The sequence below is a fragment of the Siniperca chuatsi genome, linkage group LG3, assembly GCF_020085105.1.
Source record: "Siniperca chuatsi isolate FFG_IHB_CAS linkage group LG3, ASM2008510v1, whole genome shotgun sequence".
NCBI lineage: Eukaryota > Metazoa > Chordata > Actinopteri > Centrarchiformes > Sinipercidae > Siniperca > Siniperca chuatsi.
In genome coordinates, this window is record NC_058044.1 from 21,583,732 (window position 1) to 21,602,132 (window position 18,401).

General features: G+C 37.0%; 1 protein-coding gene across 2 annotated transcripts in view; it reads left to right on the plus strand.

The window, feature by feature from the left end:
* The window catches only part of LOC122873506 (zeta-sarcoglycan), a 338,906-nt gene that overhangs the window by 220,717 nt on the left and 99,788 nt on the right, over nucleotides 1–18,401 (plus strand). The window contains exons 1-2 of one of the 2 annotated variants that reach the window (XM_044190278.1): nucleotides 8,200–8,393; nucleotides 14,105–14,206. In XM_044190278.1, coding sequence (XP_044046213.1) covers nucleotides 8,235–8,393; nucleotides 14,105–14,206 — 261 coding nt within the window. In that variant the 5' untranslated portion in view covers nucleotides 8,200–8,234. Of the gene's footprint in view, nucleotides 1–8,199; nucleotides 8,394–14,104; nucleotides 14,207–18,401 lie in introns of those variants that run through there. The other variant, XM_044190277.1, reaches the window with a different exon arrangement.

Genomic DNA, 18,401 nt, shown 5'->3' on the forward strand with positions numbered 1-18,401 from the left:
TCTCCCTATTGACCTAACATTTTAGATTTATTTTATTTCTTACGACAAGGGAGAGTGGGGTGACAGCAGTGAAGCAAGAAGACAAACACAAGTGTGAAGAGGCATTAGACCTTTGCTGTCATTTGTCACTCAGACTGTCTCTCAGGCTGCAGAGGTGAAGTGGGACACAGCTGTTGGTGAAAGCAAGGTGATGTTAACTGCACTTGTCAACTTGTTCCTTTGTGATTTCGTGTGTGATTTGTGTGGGTGAGTGGTTTGTGTGGAGCGAGGGAAGCAGCAGGAAACTCTCTGCTGTCATTTGTCAGTCAGAGGTGATTCCAGACGCAGTTGCTGGCTCGAACTTTGGAGACAAGTGAGTGTTCACTTTGTGGACACTAAGGGCTGTCTTTTCATGTATAGCTGCGGTCAGACACATAGCATAGCCCAGTGCTTTGGAAAGGTTAATATCTGTCCTCTTGGGATAGCTGACACATCATGTAGTCTCTCCCCTGTAACTTCATCATTTTCACTGAAACTTCACTTACAAATTGAGACATCACTGAGGAAATATTTTCTATCCCTTTTAGCTGTACACCGATTTATACTTTCAGATTAGAAAATCTTAAAAATCCTAAATGAGACAATTTATCACATAAGATATGTAGCATATCAACACACATACTGTAATTTAGTCACATGTTTTTAGCAAAGGTTCTCTTTGCTGTCTTTTCCTTGATTGTTTGACAACAACATTTCTGGTACAAGCTAGTGTAAGGGTTATTGCTCTTCATAACTGGAAAGCCATCCCAAATTGTTAGCATTATCTGTTTTAATGCTGAGTATTGATCTGGAGCCTTGAGCTATAATGCAGAACTTTCTTTTCCATGTGCTGTGTAGGTGGAAGATCAGTACTGCTTGTGGTAAGTATCATTTTCAGTGGTCTGTTTCAACTGCATCTTCAGTCCTGCTCCAAAGACGTCCTGCCCACACCCTCTCTTATATGCACAGCCAGAGGCATCAGTTATACTCTATCCCACCCTTTTCTTCGTCACAATGTTAACAAACCAGCACAGAATGAGGTGATAAATTGCAGACTGTAGCGTAAGCCCTGCAGGTCACTAAGAATAAAATGTTTCTTTTACCATGTATAGTAAAAATTACATTTTAATAATTCAATATGGTCACAAACATAGTTTTTATATCCCAGTTTTAATCAGTGTAACTGCAGATGAGGAAAACCCAAGTGCAGAGACACAGAGATTCATAATGTCTTGAAGTCTTTGATCAATTGTCTGGCAAGCTGAATTGAACAGAAAATTAGTATTGAAAGACTGACTTCACTGAGAAACTCTAACTATAAACTGAAAAATGGACTTGCTCCTCAATTCACTGACGTTGTCTCTCATGCAGGTAAATGGTTGGGGCTGATAATATGAGTTAGTCTACTGATTGGTTGTTGTGATACCTGCAAGAATACCAGTGAGGAAATCATCCCACCAGCACTCCCTTGGTGCTTGTGACAAATTTGTTTTCCATTTTAATTTAGTCAAAATGCATTTCATTTTCTCATTTCTCTGATGACTATAATATAGTTATAATTCATTGTATTTTGACTTTGGCATTCCATTGGCATTTGTTCATGTATAGAAATAGAACAGAATCATACCAACTCTACTAAGCTAACTTAACTCTTTATATAATATTAAGTATGAAATATATTCAGGTAATTTTAGGATTTAAATGTATTATGTACAGTGTCTGAGTGTATAGAAATGCCTGTCAAATTACTATGAACCTAATCTAATAATTTGACTTGTCTTGCAACTTTAGCTGTCCTTTCAAAAAAAGCTACAAATGGAGGTATCATGTATACAGAACAGTTATGGTTTGTTGTCTGTTATTATTTTTACTATCACTATCAGAACAAGTTAGCAAATGACAGGGAAATGGAGGAATGGCAGGGGCACTTTTTTGCTCATTACAGAAAAATAATGTGATATTACAGTAGGTATCATTGCTATAACAAAGCATCAGAGACATGGTAGATCAGTGCATGCTGTTGTAGTCTGTAGATTACTCATAGTTCTTAGCTGAAGGACTGAAAACTTGTATCCTTATGGCAGAAACTCAAGGTCACTCAGTCAAATAATGTCACTAATAACCAGTTTTGATGAGTCTAATCAAGTACATATGAGTCAGGTGTCTACAGACTACTCAAACTATATTCAAAGCTATGATATGCACATTTGCGCCTCTATGCAGGAAATGTGTTGATAGTACTGCCCTGTTCCCACTCAGTGGGTCAAGTGCTTCAGCGCTTGTCAGTCATTTTGATGAGTATATCTTATTTGATCCAATGTAAAAGAAGACTGCGATCACAGAAAATCTGTGCACTAAAGTTGGCCATATTTGTAACTTGTATTATTTATTGCAAATTTAGTTTTGCTATCTTTTTCTTGTTTCTGTCTACTTTCTTATTTTTCTGTTGACCCTGTTACTTTGAAATGTCAAAATAAGGGTTAAGGCATGCATAAACATACGGTAAAAAAAAAACACAGGAAGGGAAAAAAAAAACATGTGCAATATACAGTATATTCCACAACATTTAATCCGTCAGTACTAGGTTTTGACTTTTAACATATATTAGTCTCCTTCACTTTTAAGCTGATGTTAATGTAATTGAAAATGTCCTGTTGATGCTTCACATAAAAGGCCTTATAGGGAGATGAAGGAATTCTACCCCCTGAACTGCTGGAAGTGTTTTAATGTGAAACAGATGGAGGAAGTGCTGCATTTGCATTAACAGCAAATGGCAGCAACAGCAAATTAACACAGCATATGGGAGCAGATGCACAGTGTCTACTTTTAAGACAGGGGGAACTACACATAAAGGCATGTTTCTAATAATAAAATCTTGATTCTCTACCTGGGCAGTATTTGATAATTTAAGGTATTACAGCTTTACTCCTGCTTAATTCGAGCTCAGAAATCTTTTTTTAAACCCACCTTAAACTCTTGGTACAGGAAATTACTTTGGCTACATAACATGCCACAGCATGCCATGCCTGCTTCAATTTTAAACATGGTTTAACAGAGTTAGAATCCATCCCCTAATCCAACTCTGGCAGCGTTAGTGCCATGCCAGAGCACCAGGAGATCGAGAAAGTTGTGCAGTTTGAGGAAAGAGCAAGAAAGAAAGATAAGAAGTGTAGTGGAAAAGTGGAGGAAAAGAGGTAGAGAGGAGAAAGATAAAGAAAAAGATGCTATGCACTGGCTGTTGGCATACATCCCTGAGGGAGCTGTTAAGGTAGCTTGACTTTCTGAGCAAACTACCTCCTGTTAAGCTGTCAATAAGGTGGTTGCCTCTAAAATAGATTTTGGGGACTTGCAGTATGAGGTTAAAATTTCCAGAATGAGCTAATTCCGAATCACTCCCCTTCCTACATGTATCAATGTAAATTCTGAATGGTAAGTGATGCAGCAAAGATTTCAAAATAGAGCTTGTATCATGACATGTAAATGTACCTTTTCTTTCCAAAAAAATCATATAGAGAAGGCTGGTTAAGTACGTTTGTATTTGCAAGAGAGTAAGATACTATATGGAACTTAGGTGAGTTATGTATTTTTTTTCTTTTATTCCAATATAATTCTATAATAATGATCTTCCCTTTCATAATTATCACTTAGTGCATAGTTCAAATAATAATTCACAACAATTCAAGTACAGCAACTCCTAAGGCTGTCAAAAGTATCGATACTTTGATTTTTCAATACCACGTCTTTAAAACAATACGATCTCCGTTAATTATACATTCGATAGTATTGAAAGTACTGAAGCTATGAAAAAACAGATATACAATCTTTAAACAATGTTTGGCACACCCCCAGTTTGGCGAAGCAGACGGGAGTACCAGCACGGAAAATAAGCAATGTATTGCTGTGGACCTGGGCGGGTACAAAACATGTCAGCAGGTGTGGTTTGTTTGTAAGGTTACATGGAGGCATTCCAAGTTTAAACTGTAAAGTTGTTTTTTTGTTTTTTTTACATTACATACAAATAAATTGTTAACTTGTTAACTGTTTATAGAGATGTTGTTGATTGCGTTGAATTTCATCCACTCATAATTCAACATGAAAATGCTCTGAAGGACCAAGTTAAATGCACTGGTTTAAGGAAAAGTTACAAAAAAGCTACCCAAAGTCATTTTCTCAACCAGGACCCTGATATAATGTATCCAAATGGTCAAAAAGGCAAAGGACGACCAAAGCACGTTCTCTGTTTCCTAATTTGTGCATCCCTTCAGCCATTTTCTCAGCTGTTTTCCCTAGACAAAGGTGACACTGCATTCTCTCTCTCTCTTCACTCTGGGTCTACTGGCTGACATAAAAGGTTGTGTGAAAAATTACAACAGTCCTGAATATTAGAAGTGCCTGCAAAATACTTCCCCAGCCTATCCATCACCACAGGGACACATGGGTTTATCGTGTGTGTGTGTCTTTGTGTGTATTGACACCTAGAAGACATGGTGATCAACCTGTCGGTACTTTCTATATGATTGGTGTGGGTGTTCTGTGTATAACCTTGCATATGGTATGCTTTCACCTAATGGGACAGTTTGCCAGTTAACCTCGCTGTGATGAGGGAATCCATCATTATCTCTACAACTTCTGCATCAAAGATGATGTTCACACACACACACACACACACACATTGTTGACCTTGCACATACAAAGCTCACACACGCACAGATCCCTCTTTATAGCTGGCATTAAGATGTGTCTTGTCTGGACACTGTCTAGATGTGATTGAGCTATGTTAAATTTACAGTGGGTATGGTACAGTATAAATGTTATTTCTCTCATCATATTGCAGTTTGCAGCACAGGTCAATTCCTGGTGATAATGTTTAAATCTTTTTTTAAATTGATAGTATAATATATACCTCATCTTGTTTGTTTCTCAACCACAATTATTCCAGAAATTGTTTCTGGAAACATACTTTTTTCCATGGCGTGAAGTCCCGGTCAGACTTTCATGACTATGTGTTTCTTTTGGAACCAATGAGATAGTCTTTTTCATCATTGAAAGCTATGTTGTTGCAACCAGGAAATCTGTTATTTATTAGTGTTCCTATTTCACAAGAAGATACTTGATTATTCCAAACCACAGCTAATGCATTGTCAAGAAAGTGTGTGTGTGTGTGTGTGTACATGAGATTTATCAGGAAGAGTTTTCATCTGTGGTAGTATTTCTTGTACTGTCTGTCCATTTGCCTTTCACCGCTCTCCCTCTTGCTCTAAAGTAAGTACTATTAGTGTGTTCTTAACCCTGAGGTCCTTTGTATTGGAGGGTTTAGTGATTCTGAAAACCTCCTTCAGGTGCTTTTCAAAATGGGCCAAGGCAAGTGTGCAAGCAAGGTTGCATGAAATAGGGGTTAAGAGAAAATGACTATCACCTATGGACAAAAAGGAACATGGTCCATAATTTAGGCCGCATGGATTTATTCCACTCAATTAATTTTTTTCTACAGCTATCTACAGTTTCCACAACAGGACTCGCACTTGTTTGTATATATGTGTGAGGGGGGTCACACTGTATCTGCATTCTCACTTTACATACGTATGAGTGTGTTTGTGTTACTGTGTTCAATTGAGTTTTTTTATTGGGTGCATTTTTCTGTGTGCCCACATCCAGGGCACCAGGCAGGGCATTCCTTTATTTTTTTAATATTGTATACAAAAAAAAACAATGTAAAAACAATGTGTTATCAATGATAATGTAGTAAGACTGTAAATTTTATTGCAATTGTAATGCAGTGTCAATTTAAGCACAGTTCTGACTGCATGTATGCACATCAAAAATGGAAATGGAGAATTAATCCAGCTTGTGACACACCAATAAACAAACCCAACAGGGTTTTTATTCAGTGGGGACCTGGTGGTCCCCACTGGTTTGTATTATTGGTAATTTAAACATTGCAATCATTTATTCTGGTAGACTAACAGGTTCACAGAAGTACACAAATAATGAGTGACACAGACACAAAATATGTTTCTTACACACACCTAACACACAGTAAAATAGACATGAAAAAGCTTGCTGTATGTAAACTCACATTTATGCTGTGTTGTAAGGAAAGCAGTGGAGTGCAGTTTATTGTGTGATGATGAACTATTGTGTTTATGGTCATTATCATTGTCCTGGGAGTTGTTGATTTTTCTTTTGCAGACAAACACTTGTAGATTTTTCAGTTGGTAGAGAAAGAGAAACAGACAAAGAAAAAGCCAAGCAGAGGGTAGTTTGTTCTCTGATTAGTTGTTATTGTTGCCAAACTGACTGATTAGCCTACTATTATGTTGATTATTTGTATTTGTTGATTTTGCTTTATTGCCAATAATATGTACTCAGTGCCAATGGTACCAAAGTGAAATGGCAAAAGAGAAAAGGCACAGGAAAAAAGGAAGAGAGTGAGTGTGTGTGGCCGTTCTGTATTGTAGTTCATCTTTTCATCAAAGAAAGAGAGTGGTCATGTAAAACTGAGGTAGTTTTTATGAAGAATCACACTCAACTTAAACAATATGTTTCAGTAGCTTCTTCTTAAAATTTGAAAATATGTGTGAGTTTTTGTTTTGCAAGCTGTAAACTATGCAAAAATGGCTGGAAACTATTAAAGGCATGATGAAGCCGGGAGAGAGCCTGAATTTGTGTAGGAGCAGAAAGGTAATTAAGAGTATCATCAGCATAAAAGTGAACATTTACATCAGTCATTTGACCTAGACAGTTTTAATAAATGCAGAAGAATGGATGTCCTAGGACTGCTCCCTGGGGCACACCAATAGATAGTTTCAGGAAACTGGCGATGCTGTCAGTTTGTATACTCTCTGCCTGCTAAGTATTTTTTAAATCAGCAACAGATTTATGTGACAAACCAGTACTGAGCTGCATCTGTTTCATAATTGCATGGTTACTGTGTCAGAAGTCAAAAGCTGCTCAGTGATGCCTAAAGTCTAAATGATGAACCTAATCATTCCCTAATTTAAAGACTTTTATTGCTTTTATTTTTTCAGATTGATAACCAGATAAAAGATCAATAGTGAATAAAAAATTATTGTAGTTGCTCACATAAAAAAGATTTGAGATTTTAGACAGGGATGGCAGTTTGGAAATGGGCCTATGATGATTTAGCAATGTGGAGTCACCAGCTTGTAATGATGGTGAGACAAAAACAGACTTCCAGATGAGAGGAATGTCATTCGAGGCTAAAGATAAATTAAAAACGATATGTCAGTGAAGGTGCAATAACATCAACAGTTAATTTAGTAAGTAATCCTCAGGATTGTTAAGCCCTGCCAGTTTGCCAGAGTCTAAAAACGTAAGTGCTTTCTGTACCTCAATGGCAGTGAACATTTCTAAATAAAAGGCTGCATAATAGTTAATAGAGGATCATGACTGACTGTAGTCTTTTCAAAGTGGAAAGGCTAAACGCAAAGATAGCATGATACATTTTTTTTGCAAAAATATTGACACCACAATTGACTAATATTCCCAGAAAATAACCAACCACAAGCAGTCTCCAAAAGATAATAAGATGACGTGAGACAGATAGTCACAACAACAAACCAAGTAGCCTGATAAAAGCACAAATGTGAACTGACCACAAGCCAGCTATGCTGCAGTAGTTTACAAGGGAGGTAAAACAGTCTCTATTGAGCTTAGCAAGATAAAACAACTGCTGACATTTAAATGGGAAAAAACCTGGATAGAGGTAGAGAGTAAGTGTTATGGACTCAGCTAGGACCCAAACGCAGGACACACAGGGTGGAGTTAATAAGAAAAGAGTATTTATTGTAACTAAGGATCTGAATGAGGAATTGAGGGCAGAGAAAGGGATCCAGAGGCAGAGGGGGTGAGTATGGAGATGGTGGAGATGGCATGGGCAGAGGGAATGATGGGTAACATGGCTGGCAGGGATTAGCGTGGCAGCTAAGAGATGGCTGGTAAGCAGGCAAATTAGCAGACTGTAGATAGGCAAGCGGGTCATGATCCTGGGACACAAGGAAACAAGTTACAGCACAAAATACAAAGAAACTGAATCTCTACCGACATGAACTAAGTTGTCCCTGAGATACCACTGAGGTTGAAACAACAATCTAGCAAAGAGTGGTTGGAGAGCCGGGGTGATATACTGCAGGCTGATGAGAGGCAGGTGAGCAGACTGGGAGAGGCGATGAGCTGATTGCAGACAGGTGTGCAGGATGAGCCTAGCCAGGAGCCAGGCGAGAGGGGAAGGGAGACCATGCACACGCCAACACACACACAAACAAAACATGGACAGAGAGAGACAGAGACAGACAGGGGAACACTGGGAACACAGGGAAAGGGAGTTTTCTGGAGGTAAAGCCACGGCCGTAACAGTAAGTCTGTTTTTCAAAAATGAAAATCAATATTTGGAAGATTAGAAGCACATCACACAAGTAAAAACACTGTCTGTAGTTAAAAAAAATTGCAAATCAGAAATGAAAATGGGCCTGATACTATTAATATAAATATAACTTTTAAGCATGATTTTCTATGGTTGAGACATTTTAAGTCTTTCGCAGCATCACGCATTGTCTTGTACAAATGGCTAGTTGGCTTCTTACCTTGGCTATATATAACTACAGTTACCACATCTGCAGATTGAAAATATTAAAATAAAAAGCTCTTAAAGGTCCTGTTGTATTTATTTTTTCCTTTATTTACCCCATTGTCCAGGTGGCTTAAATTAACTAAGGTCAGTTTGTATCTCAATTATAAATGCCTTTCCACATGATTACGAGTATGCTTTTCATTCAAGAAGAACACAGCCCTGCTAAAAGGCACATTCCAACCTCTGATCTGTTTTCTAAAACTAATTTAACATTGAGAAAGACAGATACAGATGAAGAGAGGGTTGGAGAGAAGTAGGACAAAGAAAAGCCTTGACAAACAGATTCAGGGAGAGAGAGAGCTAAACAATGAGAGATAAATGAATGAATGGAGAGATTTACTCATTTTCTTCTGTTTGTTGATGAATTCCCATTGTATTCTAGGTTTTGGCAATATTGTTCATGTACCATCCATGCATACTGGATTGAAAATGAAACAAAAAGACGAGCAGTGTGTGAGATACAGAGAAAGAGGGAGAGCTGTCATGTTCAATCAGAATGAGGCTTCAGTATTGGACAGTGGAGCAGTGAGGTGGAATAAAACCACCTGATTAATTTTAACATCATCGTCTTCATGTTTTTTTAGAATTGAGAGACAGAGATTGCAACGGGGGTGGGGGTGGGGGTGTTAGGGGTTAGAGAGGCATTGCAGGGAATGTAGTGAGTGTGAATTTGTTCAAACTGAGCTAATTCTCCATGTATGCCATTCTCCCTCTGTGTGTGTGTGTGTACATGTTTGACAGTAGTATATGTGTTTCTATATGTGAAGGCACAGTATACACTAGTGTTTGTATGTGTGTTTGTATACTGAATTTTTTTGTATTTATATGTGTGTGTGTATGTGTGTATTCCAGGGAGTGAACGAGTATGTGATTCCCCAGGCCTGTTGTGTTATGGCTTATTGAATAGGTTCCATGCTCTACTGTACATTCAGTGTAATGACTATAGATCTAACAACAGCACTGAAAACCTCTGGCTGGTTTAACTTATCGATTTGACACAGTCTTATCGCTTTGCTATGCTCCCATTTGTATGTGTTGTGGATTACATATAGAATGGGGTTAGGGTTGGTCTTTTGTTACAAATCACATATCAGACTCTCAAGGTTGCCTGCCTCTGATATGATGAGGTTTGTTTAATTACAGATTTGTAATAAAAATGGATCAATGCTGATCATCTGTTGGAAACCATTATCCTGAACAGATTCTTCAACCTTCAATATAGATATCTTGGAATTCAGTGTTAGTGTTGTAACTGTCAATGTCTTAAACTCTGGTTTTCCTCTAAGAAAAAAAATGACATTTCCAATTAACTTGCTTTACATTCAGCAAGTTTAGCTTATAGTATTTATCTAAACATTAATAACTAAGATATAGTTGTTGTTGTTTGCTTTTAACCCATGCATGTAAAGGGAGTTATGCAAAAGATGGTAGTAAACTCCTGCATACTGCCATAAATCAGTTATTTAAGTTATAATTCAAAATACATCTTTATGCTGAAGTCACTGGCTGCAACTGCCAATCAAGACAGGAGTCAAATTACAAACAACTGTGACACTGTATGTGTCATATCAATTATTGATAAGACACATACTTAAAATGACAAGCAATGAATCTCAAAATATATATTCAGAAAAAGAAACTTGACAGATTTATAGAAAGACAATATTTACATAAGTACATGGTGAACTAAAACTTTTTTATAAGTTCTCAAAAAACAAAAAAGTGAAATACAAAAGCATACACAACACAATTCATGTAAGTGCAATGCAACATTAGCAGCAGCAGAAAGAAAAATACCTGAGCTTATGTTTTAGTATGGTATTTCTCTTGTTCGTGTTTTCTTATGGTGGAGTTACACCCTTTACTGCAAGATGATCAGTTTTTTGGCAAAATTCCACTAGAAGTGAAACAGAAGAGGAGAGGAGGCAAACTTGGCACTGATATTGTTGGTGTGAGAGTTCAGACTGTAAGAGTGTAAGACTGAGTATATGTATGTCAATGTGTACGAGAAAGCACCTGAAACCCCTCTCCATCTACTGTGGATTGTCTGACTAATTCCAGACTGGCAATATATTCACTGCTTTGACTTTAATATTGTCTAAATGTTAAATTATTGCAACATTTTAATTAAAATACAGAGCTTTGCTTTTTTTTTGTGATGTGTTGCTGGCTGGTCCACCCCCACACACACCTCCATTCCCCTAGCTCACCTCCACTGCCCAGTGCTACAGGCATTTCCTTCTCAGAATGATGAGCTCTACTCTGCCTGTTTTTAGTCTTATTTTGCTCTAATTTTCTTCTGTTTCTGATTTTTTGTTCTTTGTATTTTTTATTTCCCCTGCTGTACTTATTTTCCTCCTCTTCCATCTCCTTTCCTGCTCTTCTCATTGTCTTATCCTCCCAATTTCTCTCCCTCACTGTCTCTTCTCTCTCTTGTGCCTTGAGCACATTTCTAATTTGAAAGGCTTTGTTGGTTTGTTGCATCTAACAATTAATGATAATTTGCTGCAGCACTCTGAACAGTATTCCTATCTTCATGGACAGTTTCATCAATATTTGTGAACATGAAAAGAAAGCTGGAAACCAGGGAAGCAAGACTAATTTGTTGTCATCGAGCGACACATTCCGTGGGAGAGTTATTCCAATTGAAGGCTGAATTGGTTCAATCCATAATGTTTGTCTGAGGTTTTACCCCCCAAAATAACTTTCATTTTACATATTAACTATATTTTACACAGGTAACATTTTTTAAACCTGAAAATGTTTGCCCTGAGGAAAGTTATTTCAGAATAACCAGGACCACACCTGTCATGTTTATTTTCATTAATATTTTCGCAATAATAAAAAACTAAGAAGAAGAAAATAACATTGGCAGTATAAATCAAACAATTATGCTACTTTGTTTACAATTCCAGCACGCTTTTTTGTAGTGTTGGACATAAAACCCTCTCACTTACTGCCATGGTTTTTCCCTTGATTACAGCTGATCTCTTAAACAAACAAGGAGATGATCAGTGTCTATGAAAGTTTCCACTTCTGCTGAAAAATTTGCTTTATCAACAGACTTTTATAATACCCAGAAGCCTCCCCAAACTTTGACCAAGCACATGATCAGAGCAGCTGTTGCACTGCTGTACTCCCTCCACTCTCCTAATGCACCGATTTGACATGGTACAGTAGCTGCCTCTTTGCACTGTAAAAGCCCCTACTATCCTAATGCCCTGCATGGCTGTTTGAAAGGAATTTAATATTACCATCTAAGTCTGATCCAACAATCTTTCAAGCATCCGTTTGGAATCGGTAAAAAGCAGCACGACCGATCATGCACAAAGCCATTTTTATCATAGAGAGCCGGCCAGCTGATCAGAATTGGTGCTGTGTGTAAAGCACACAACCTACTGTAAATGTGTGATTTACAAATCTTATTATTTCACAATACAACATAAGCTAAATACTGTAAGCCATGAATATCTTGAGTCAGAACCAAACTTTAACATTTTTTTAACTATTTTGACCATTTGATGATCCCATGAGGCTGAAAGATAGAGAATAAACACATTTAAGTCCTCACCATCACATCCTTTATTTTTTGTTACTTGTAGTGTTGATGAATAAGAAAATAAAGGTTTTTTGTTAATAGTTCAGAGTCATAGCAAAGTGAAACCTGTAAAAAGCTTCAGATTATTCTGACGTAAATAGGAGTTTTAGCTTAAAATGTGTAATATGCAATTTTAGTGCACTGACCTTTATTTGAAGAGGCTCCCATGGAGAACCAAAACCCTCCTCTTTTCCTAGCTAACCTCTGTTCCACTCGCTTCCGAAACTTGATGGTGTTTTCTCAGCAGGGGTTTCTTTCATCTGTCTGACAAGCTGAAATGTGTTCCTGGGGTTTTCTGTCTGCATTGTAAGCTAAAACTTAAGCACTTTGTCATTTAGACAAAGATAAAACAACAATGTTGTTAGCATTTTAAAATTACAGTTCTCATGAGCTTTGACAGTTTGCCAATGGCTAAGACTCCTGGGCTATGTTGTTGCTAAATATGCTAACAACGTAAGCACTTCCCGTTGTCCTTGATTTCTGTGTTTTTCGGGTGTAATGGTTATTGTATGATGCTCTTTGATGTTGACAATATGTATTAATAATCACATGCTTATATTAAAAATATAATATTCATAGACTGTTAAGAATGTTCTCTGTACAACAGGATCTGATTTACAGGATGATCAGACCTATGTGAATTCATGATATTCTCATCTCACATCAATATTACACTGCTAATCAATGACTAATTTTAATACTAAGTACTAGTGAGTATCTGGAGAGCCTTAAAATCTCTGTGCACGTCTTAAATTGTCTAAACCAAAATGTCTTAAATACTGACATTCATGGTGACATGTAGTCATGGCAAATTTGCAATATAAAGCAGATGAAACAAGATGCATGTCATACATTTTGTATTTTCATAAATGTAATACGTGAATGGGGCTGATATCTATGAGTTGTTAGTGGTCCCACCAAAGAGACATTTCCTCTCTAAACATCTCACATGGTTTCATTTAAATGATTGTTTTTAGTCCAAAGAGGTTAAATTATCCAAATATAAGATAAAACTAACAAAACAAAAAATATTTGTGTATCAGAACCTATTTTTTTTTCTTCTTTTCTCTCTCATTAATCAGCCCTTTAATTATGTAATTCTATTTGGCTTCAATTCCAGGTAGCACTGACAATTTGTAGTCACATGAAACGATACAGAGGTGTAAAGGAATGTTAGCATCCACCCACAGGATGAGGGAGAAATTAGTAAACTAGACCCCAACCACATTCTTTGGAAATGTAAACAAAGTTTTTTTTCAACTGACATTCAAACACACACTCTGACCCATGATATAAGCTTACGGTCAAGTGCGGTTTTATACGATGGACGGGGTTAGCTAGTTGTCCCAAATATCAATTGAATGGATACATTTATCTATACGGATTCATTGATATATATACCCTGAAGAGAAAAGAGACACTACAATTTTTTTTTTTACTTATAGTTGGGATATATACAAAGATATAACTAAACATTTAACATAGGATACACAGGATTAGAACTTGGCAGCCTTCTGCAACCTGAAGATAAAACAATCATAACTGTAACTTCTTCTGATTCCAAGTTAAAGCTCCAACCACAGATGTACTTGTATGAATAACTGATTAACTTGGCAATTAAGTAATTGATTTTAGTATTATTTATAAATATGACTAATAGAAAACTCATCAGAATGTAGCTGAGCAAGCTAAATCTTTGGATTCTCTGACTCTGTGGAGATGGAGGAAACTATGTGCACAAATTAATTTAGATAGTTTTCATTCGACTTGTCATTTATTCGCTCAATAACCAGTGAATTTCTCTCCATCTCTCTCTGTATGTATCTCCGTCTTTTTAGGATGGTATGGGGAATCTGCGGGTGACCAAAGAAGGTGTCAGATTGGAGGGAGTGTCCGAATTCTTATTGCCTTTATACGTCAAAGAGATCCAGTCTCGAAGGGTAAGACCACATGTCCGTTTGAGTGTGTGTGTTGGTGTATGTGTGTGCGTGCCTCCATAGCTCAAAAAGAATGCCATGCTGTGTTATAGAACAAAAACCTATGCATTGTTTGACTATTCACCGTGGGTTTGTGTGTATGTGTTTTGACATAAATGTAGTCATGCTTCAGTCAGTTCAGTCTTTTCAGGTTCAACTGCTTTCATATTTTTTTCATATATGTTGTACTGAATGTTATATTGCATGTGGCCTTTGTTACGTTATGTGGTGAGGATTTACGTGTGTGTTTGTGTGTGTGCATTTCATGTTCTTATATCCCAGTGGGAACCAGAATGCACATGAACCCATGGGGACTTGTGCCACTGTGGGGACAAAGATTGAGGTCCCCATGGGTAGAGACTGCTTTTTGAGGGTTAAAACTTTTTTAGTTTTATGGCACAGGTTATCATTAGGTTAAGGTTAGGCATTTAGTTGTGATGGTTAGGGTATGGGGCTATGGGGCTAGAGAAAGCATTATGATAATCAATGTCCCCCATAGGGATATTGAAACAAATGTGTGTGTGTGTGTGTGTGTGTGTGTGTGTGTGTGTGTGTGTGTGTGTGTGTGTGCATGCATGTGCAGGCTTGCATGTGTGTGTATAAGCCTTTATATTCCAACACCTATAATGAGCAGAAATCAGATGTTGTTCCCAGCAGCCTGGGTGTATTTGTCATGTATGTGACATATTATATTGCTGCATATGATCCAGCACTCTTCCATATCTCCATTCATTACACACAGAGTCATCATCAATCCCGTCATCTGAGGCAACATGGACACTATGTCACTATGTATAGGACAATCCTTGTGACACTGTCTGTATGTGTGCTCAAGCATGTTTGTGTGTGTGTTCATATGTATGAATAGTAAGCAGGGGGGATTGACTTCAATAGTGTCACGCTGTCACAGACACATTGTGTTGTGTGTGCGCGCAGGAGGTGGGGGTTCAATTGAAAAGCAAGAGATTGATGGTGTGATGAAGTAGGACATTTGACAGGAAATGTATGGAAGATACTCCATGCAGCTGTGGTGTTGTTTTTCATTACAGTAAAGCTAAAAATGTGTATACTATATATATATATATATATATATATATATATATATATATATATATATATATATATATATATATATATATATATATATATATAATCTGAAAAGAATAAGTGAAATGTGTTGGTTCAGTCTTGAAAGTCTGTAGGATTCAAGCTGCCAAACGTGTGACACTGCTAAATGCCATGATTTTAGACTTTGCCATATTCATGATAATCACTCATGTTATGCATACTACAAACACTACACACCAGCTCACTATGCATTTGAATATATGTCATATTGTGATGATAAAATTGCATTGTCTACCTAAAAGTCAAGTCAGTTTTATTTATACAACCCAAAATCACAATTTTTTCTCAAAGGGTTTAATAATCTGTACAGTTTATCTATCCTTAGACCTTTGCTTAAACTGAATTAATGAAACTGAATTAAATTAACTTAAATTGAATGTGTAGTTATTTTAATTAAAGGTTACAGTGACTGAAAAATTATTTATGTGATGGAAATCATTTATTTTGTTTCTAAAAATATTTTCATATCCGTGATGTTAGAGAAATTGGAGTAAACCCCTTCATTCCCATGTTACTATTCTTCACCTGAAAGTTAACAATGGTATTTTCTCGTAGGAAGCACCTCTCACTATACAGGTTATTTCCCAAGGGATAAAAATTACATCAACATGATTAAACATGAGTCAATTGCACCCCGGTGTATTGCTTCAAAAATGGCAGTGAATAATATGCTACTGCCTGACTTTGAACCTTGAAATGATTTAACTGAGAACAGTGTGACAAATCACGGGGTTGTGTGAATGTGTGCCGGGTCTGATCACCACAAACTCTCTTCAAAAACTTTCATTTTTATTTCATGCAAATCATCTCTGCCCTGCTCACCTGAATAGTGGACAGAATCAAACCATTGCTTAAATCAACTTTAAGACGATGTGTTAATAAAATGGCTTAAGCCTATTAAAGATGAGACAGAAGTGAGCATAAATATTAGATGAGTCATAAATAAAAGATGCTGTCTTTTTAAATGTGGGGATAGAAACCCCTGTGTAGGTCTCAATTCTAATTACAGTAATTCTGTACACAACCACACAACATATTCTTTTTCTGTTCTTTTATGTGCTGTAACTCTATGCCACCAATAAAAACATAATTTTAGAGCCAATATAAGAATAATAAAGACATTTGAGAGTGATAGAAAAACGAAACTACACTACATTTTTTACACATTGTGGTTTTGTTTCATTTAAACCTTCATACTGTGTGATAACAGCTTGTTTGTGTGTGCCTGTCTGTCTCTGTAAACTGTGTGTGTATTCGGCAAGTGTGTGATTGTCAGCCATTGTGTTTATGTTTATGAGTCTGTGTGATAATTAGTGTGTGAGTGTTGCATGCGTCTGTCTAAGTATCTATTGCTATTTTTACTTTCAAAACTTTATTTTTTACTTTATTTTGAGCAGATATTGATGTTTTGTGCCTGTGAGGAAGCCAATGCATATTTGTGTATGTGCAAATTTATTTACATTCATTTGAATGTGTAGTATGAGGCAGAGCTTATCTTCTTACATGAAATCAAACAGCAAGTCGCGCATTTTCTAAACTGCAGGCATGCTCTTATTTTGATATTGCCAGTCACTGTACCTTTACTGTGAAGTGTGGTTGCATTGTGGGGAGCATGCAGAATCAGAAGTATCCAGAAGTATCCTGCTTGTTTTGTGAAGAAAGATGAGGAGACAAAAGACAGAACCATAGAGAGATAGCGACAGTTCAGTACCAAGATCCTTGCAGCAGAGGTGCTGACAAGCAATCCAGACCACATTCAAAGAAGGATATTTATCTCCTTGGATTTTATCTGGTCTGTATTGCATGTAATTGAATTTACCCACAAACATCATTGTCATGTTTCATATGCTTGACATAAATTGTATATCATCTGAAGTCTTACTATTGTTACGAAGATTAAGGTAGAATCCTCAAACAACGCATACAGTACCTACGGTATAAAAACATATAGACATAATACCACGGGAGAAAAGTAAAAAACAAATATGATAAGTTAAATTGTGAAGTACCACAAACACAAGCGCACATAAATTACTGTAAAAAGATATGTCATTTACATCAGAGGACACCAGGGGATAAGAGTACTTCAGCATGGAGAGTGATGGTGAAGTGGAAAATACAGATAGTGACAGAAAATTGGAAGAGGAAGAGAAACCTACAAAGATAGGAAGTGATGAGAGGCAGAATACAGGAATGAATGGAGAAAAGAGAAAAGGTAGCCTATAGTATGTTGATGCACGTTGGAGGCATCGGTACAGACATGCGTAGCACAAAGGTGAGATTTATGCTTTACAGGAAGTGTTTTCAAACAGTATTTTTCAGTTTTACAAGAGAAGGATGAGGACTAATTGGTTGGCTTTGCAAATGTAAGTCTGGTTAACCACCACACCTACGTTAAAGAGAAGCGCACAGCCACTTCCCTGTGCTTTTCTATGGGACCTTCCTGGACTACCTAACATCTACCGTATATTAACTTCAATTAAACAAAGATAAAACTGAAGTCATTGTTTTTGGAGCCAAGGAGGAACGATTAAAAGTCAGTGCTCAGCTTCAATCAGTTAATGTTAAAAACTATAAACCAAGCCAGAAATCTTGGTGTAGTCATGGACTCAGACCTGAATTTCCACTTTACGAATATATATAGGATTAAAGGACTTACGTCTCAGCAGGATTTGGAAAAACGTGTCCATGCATTTATTGTCAGTAGACTCGACTACGGTGTCTTTACGGGTCTCTCTAAAAAATCGATCAGACAGCTGCAGCTAATTCAGAACTCTGCTGCTCGTGTCCTCACTAAGACCAAGAAAGTAGATCACATCACTCCAGTTCTGAGGTCTTTACACTGGCTTTCCTGTCTGTCTAAAAATTGATTTCAAAATACGTTTTATGTAAAGCACTTTGAATTGCCTTGTTGTTGAAATGTGCTATATAAATAAACTTGCCTTGCTTTGCCTTGCCGTTCTGTATATGCAACGTCTAACGTCTCTCCTGTTTTAACCCTGCACACCTGAATTCATTACTTGTTGTATCT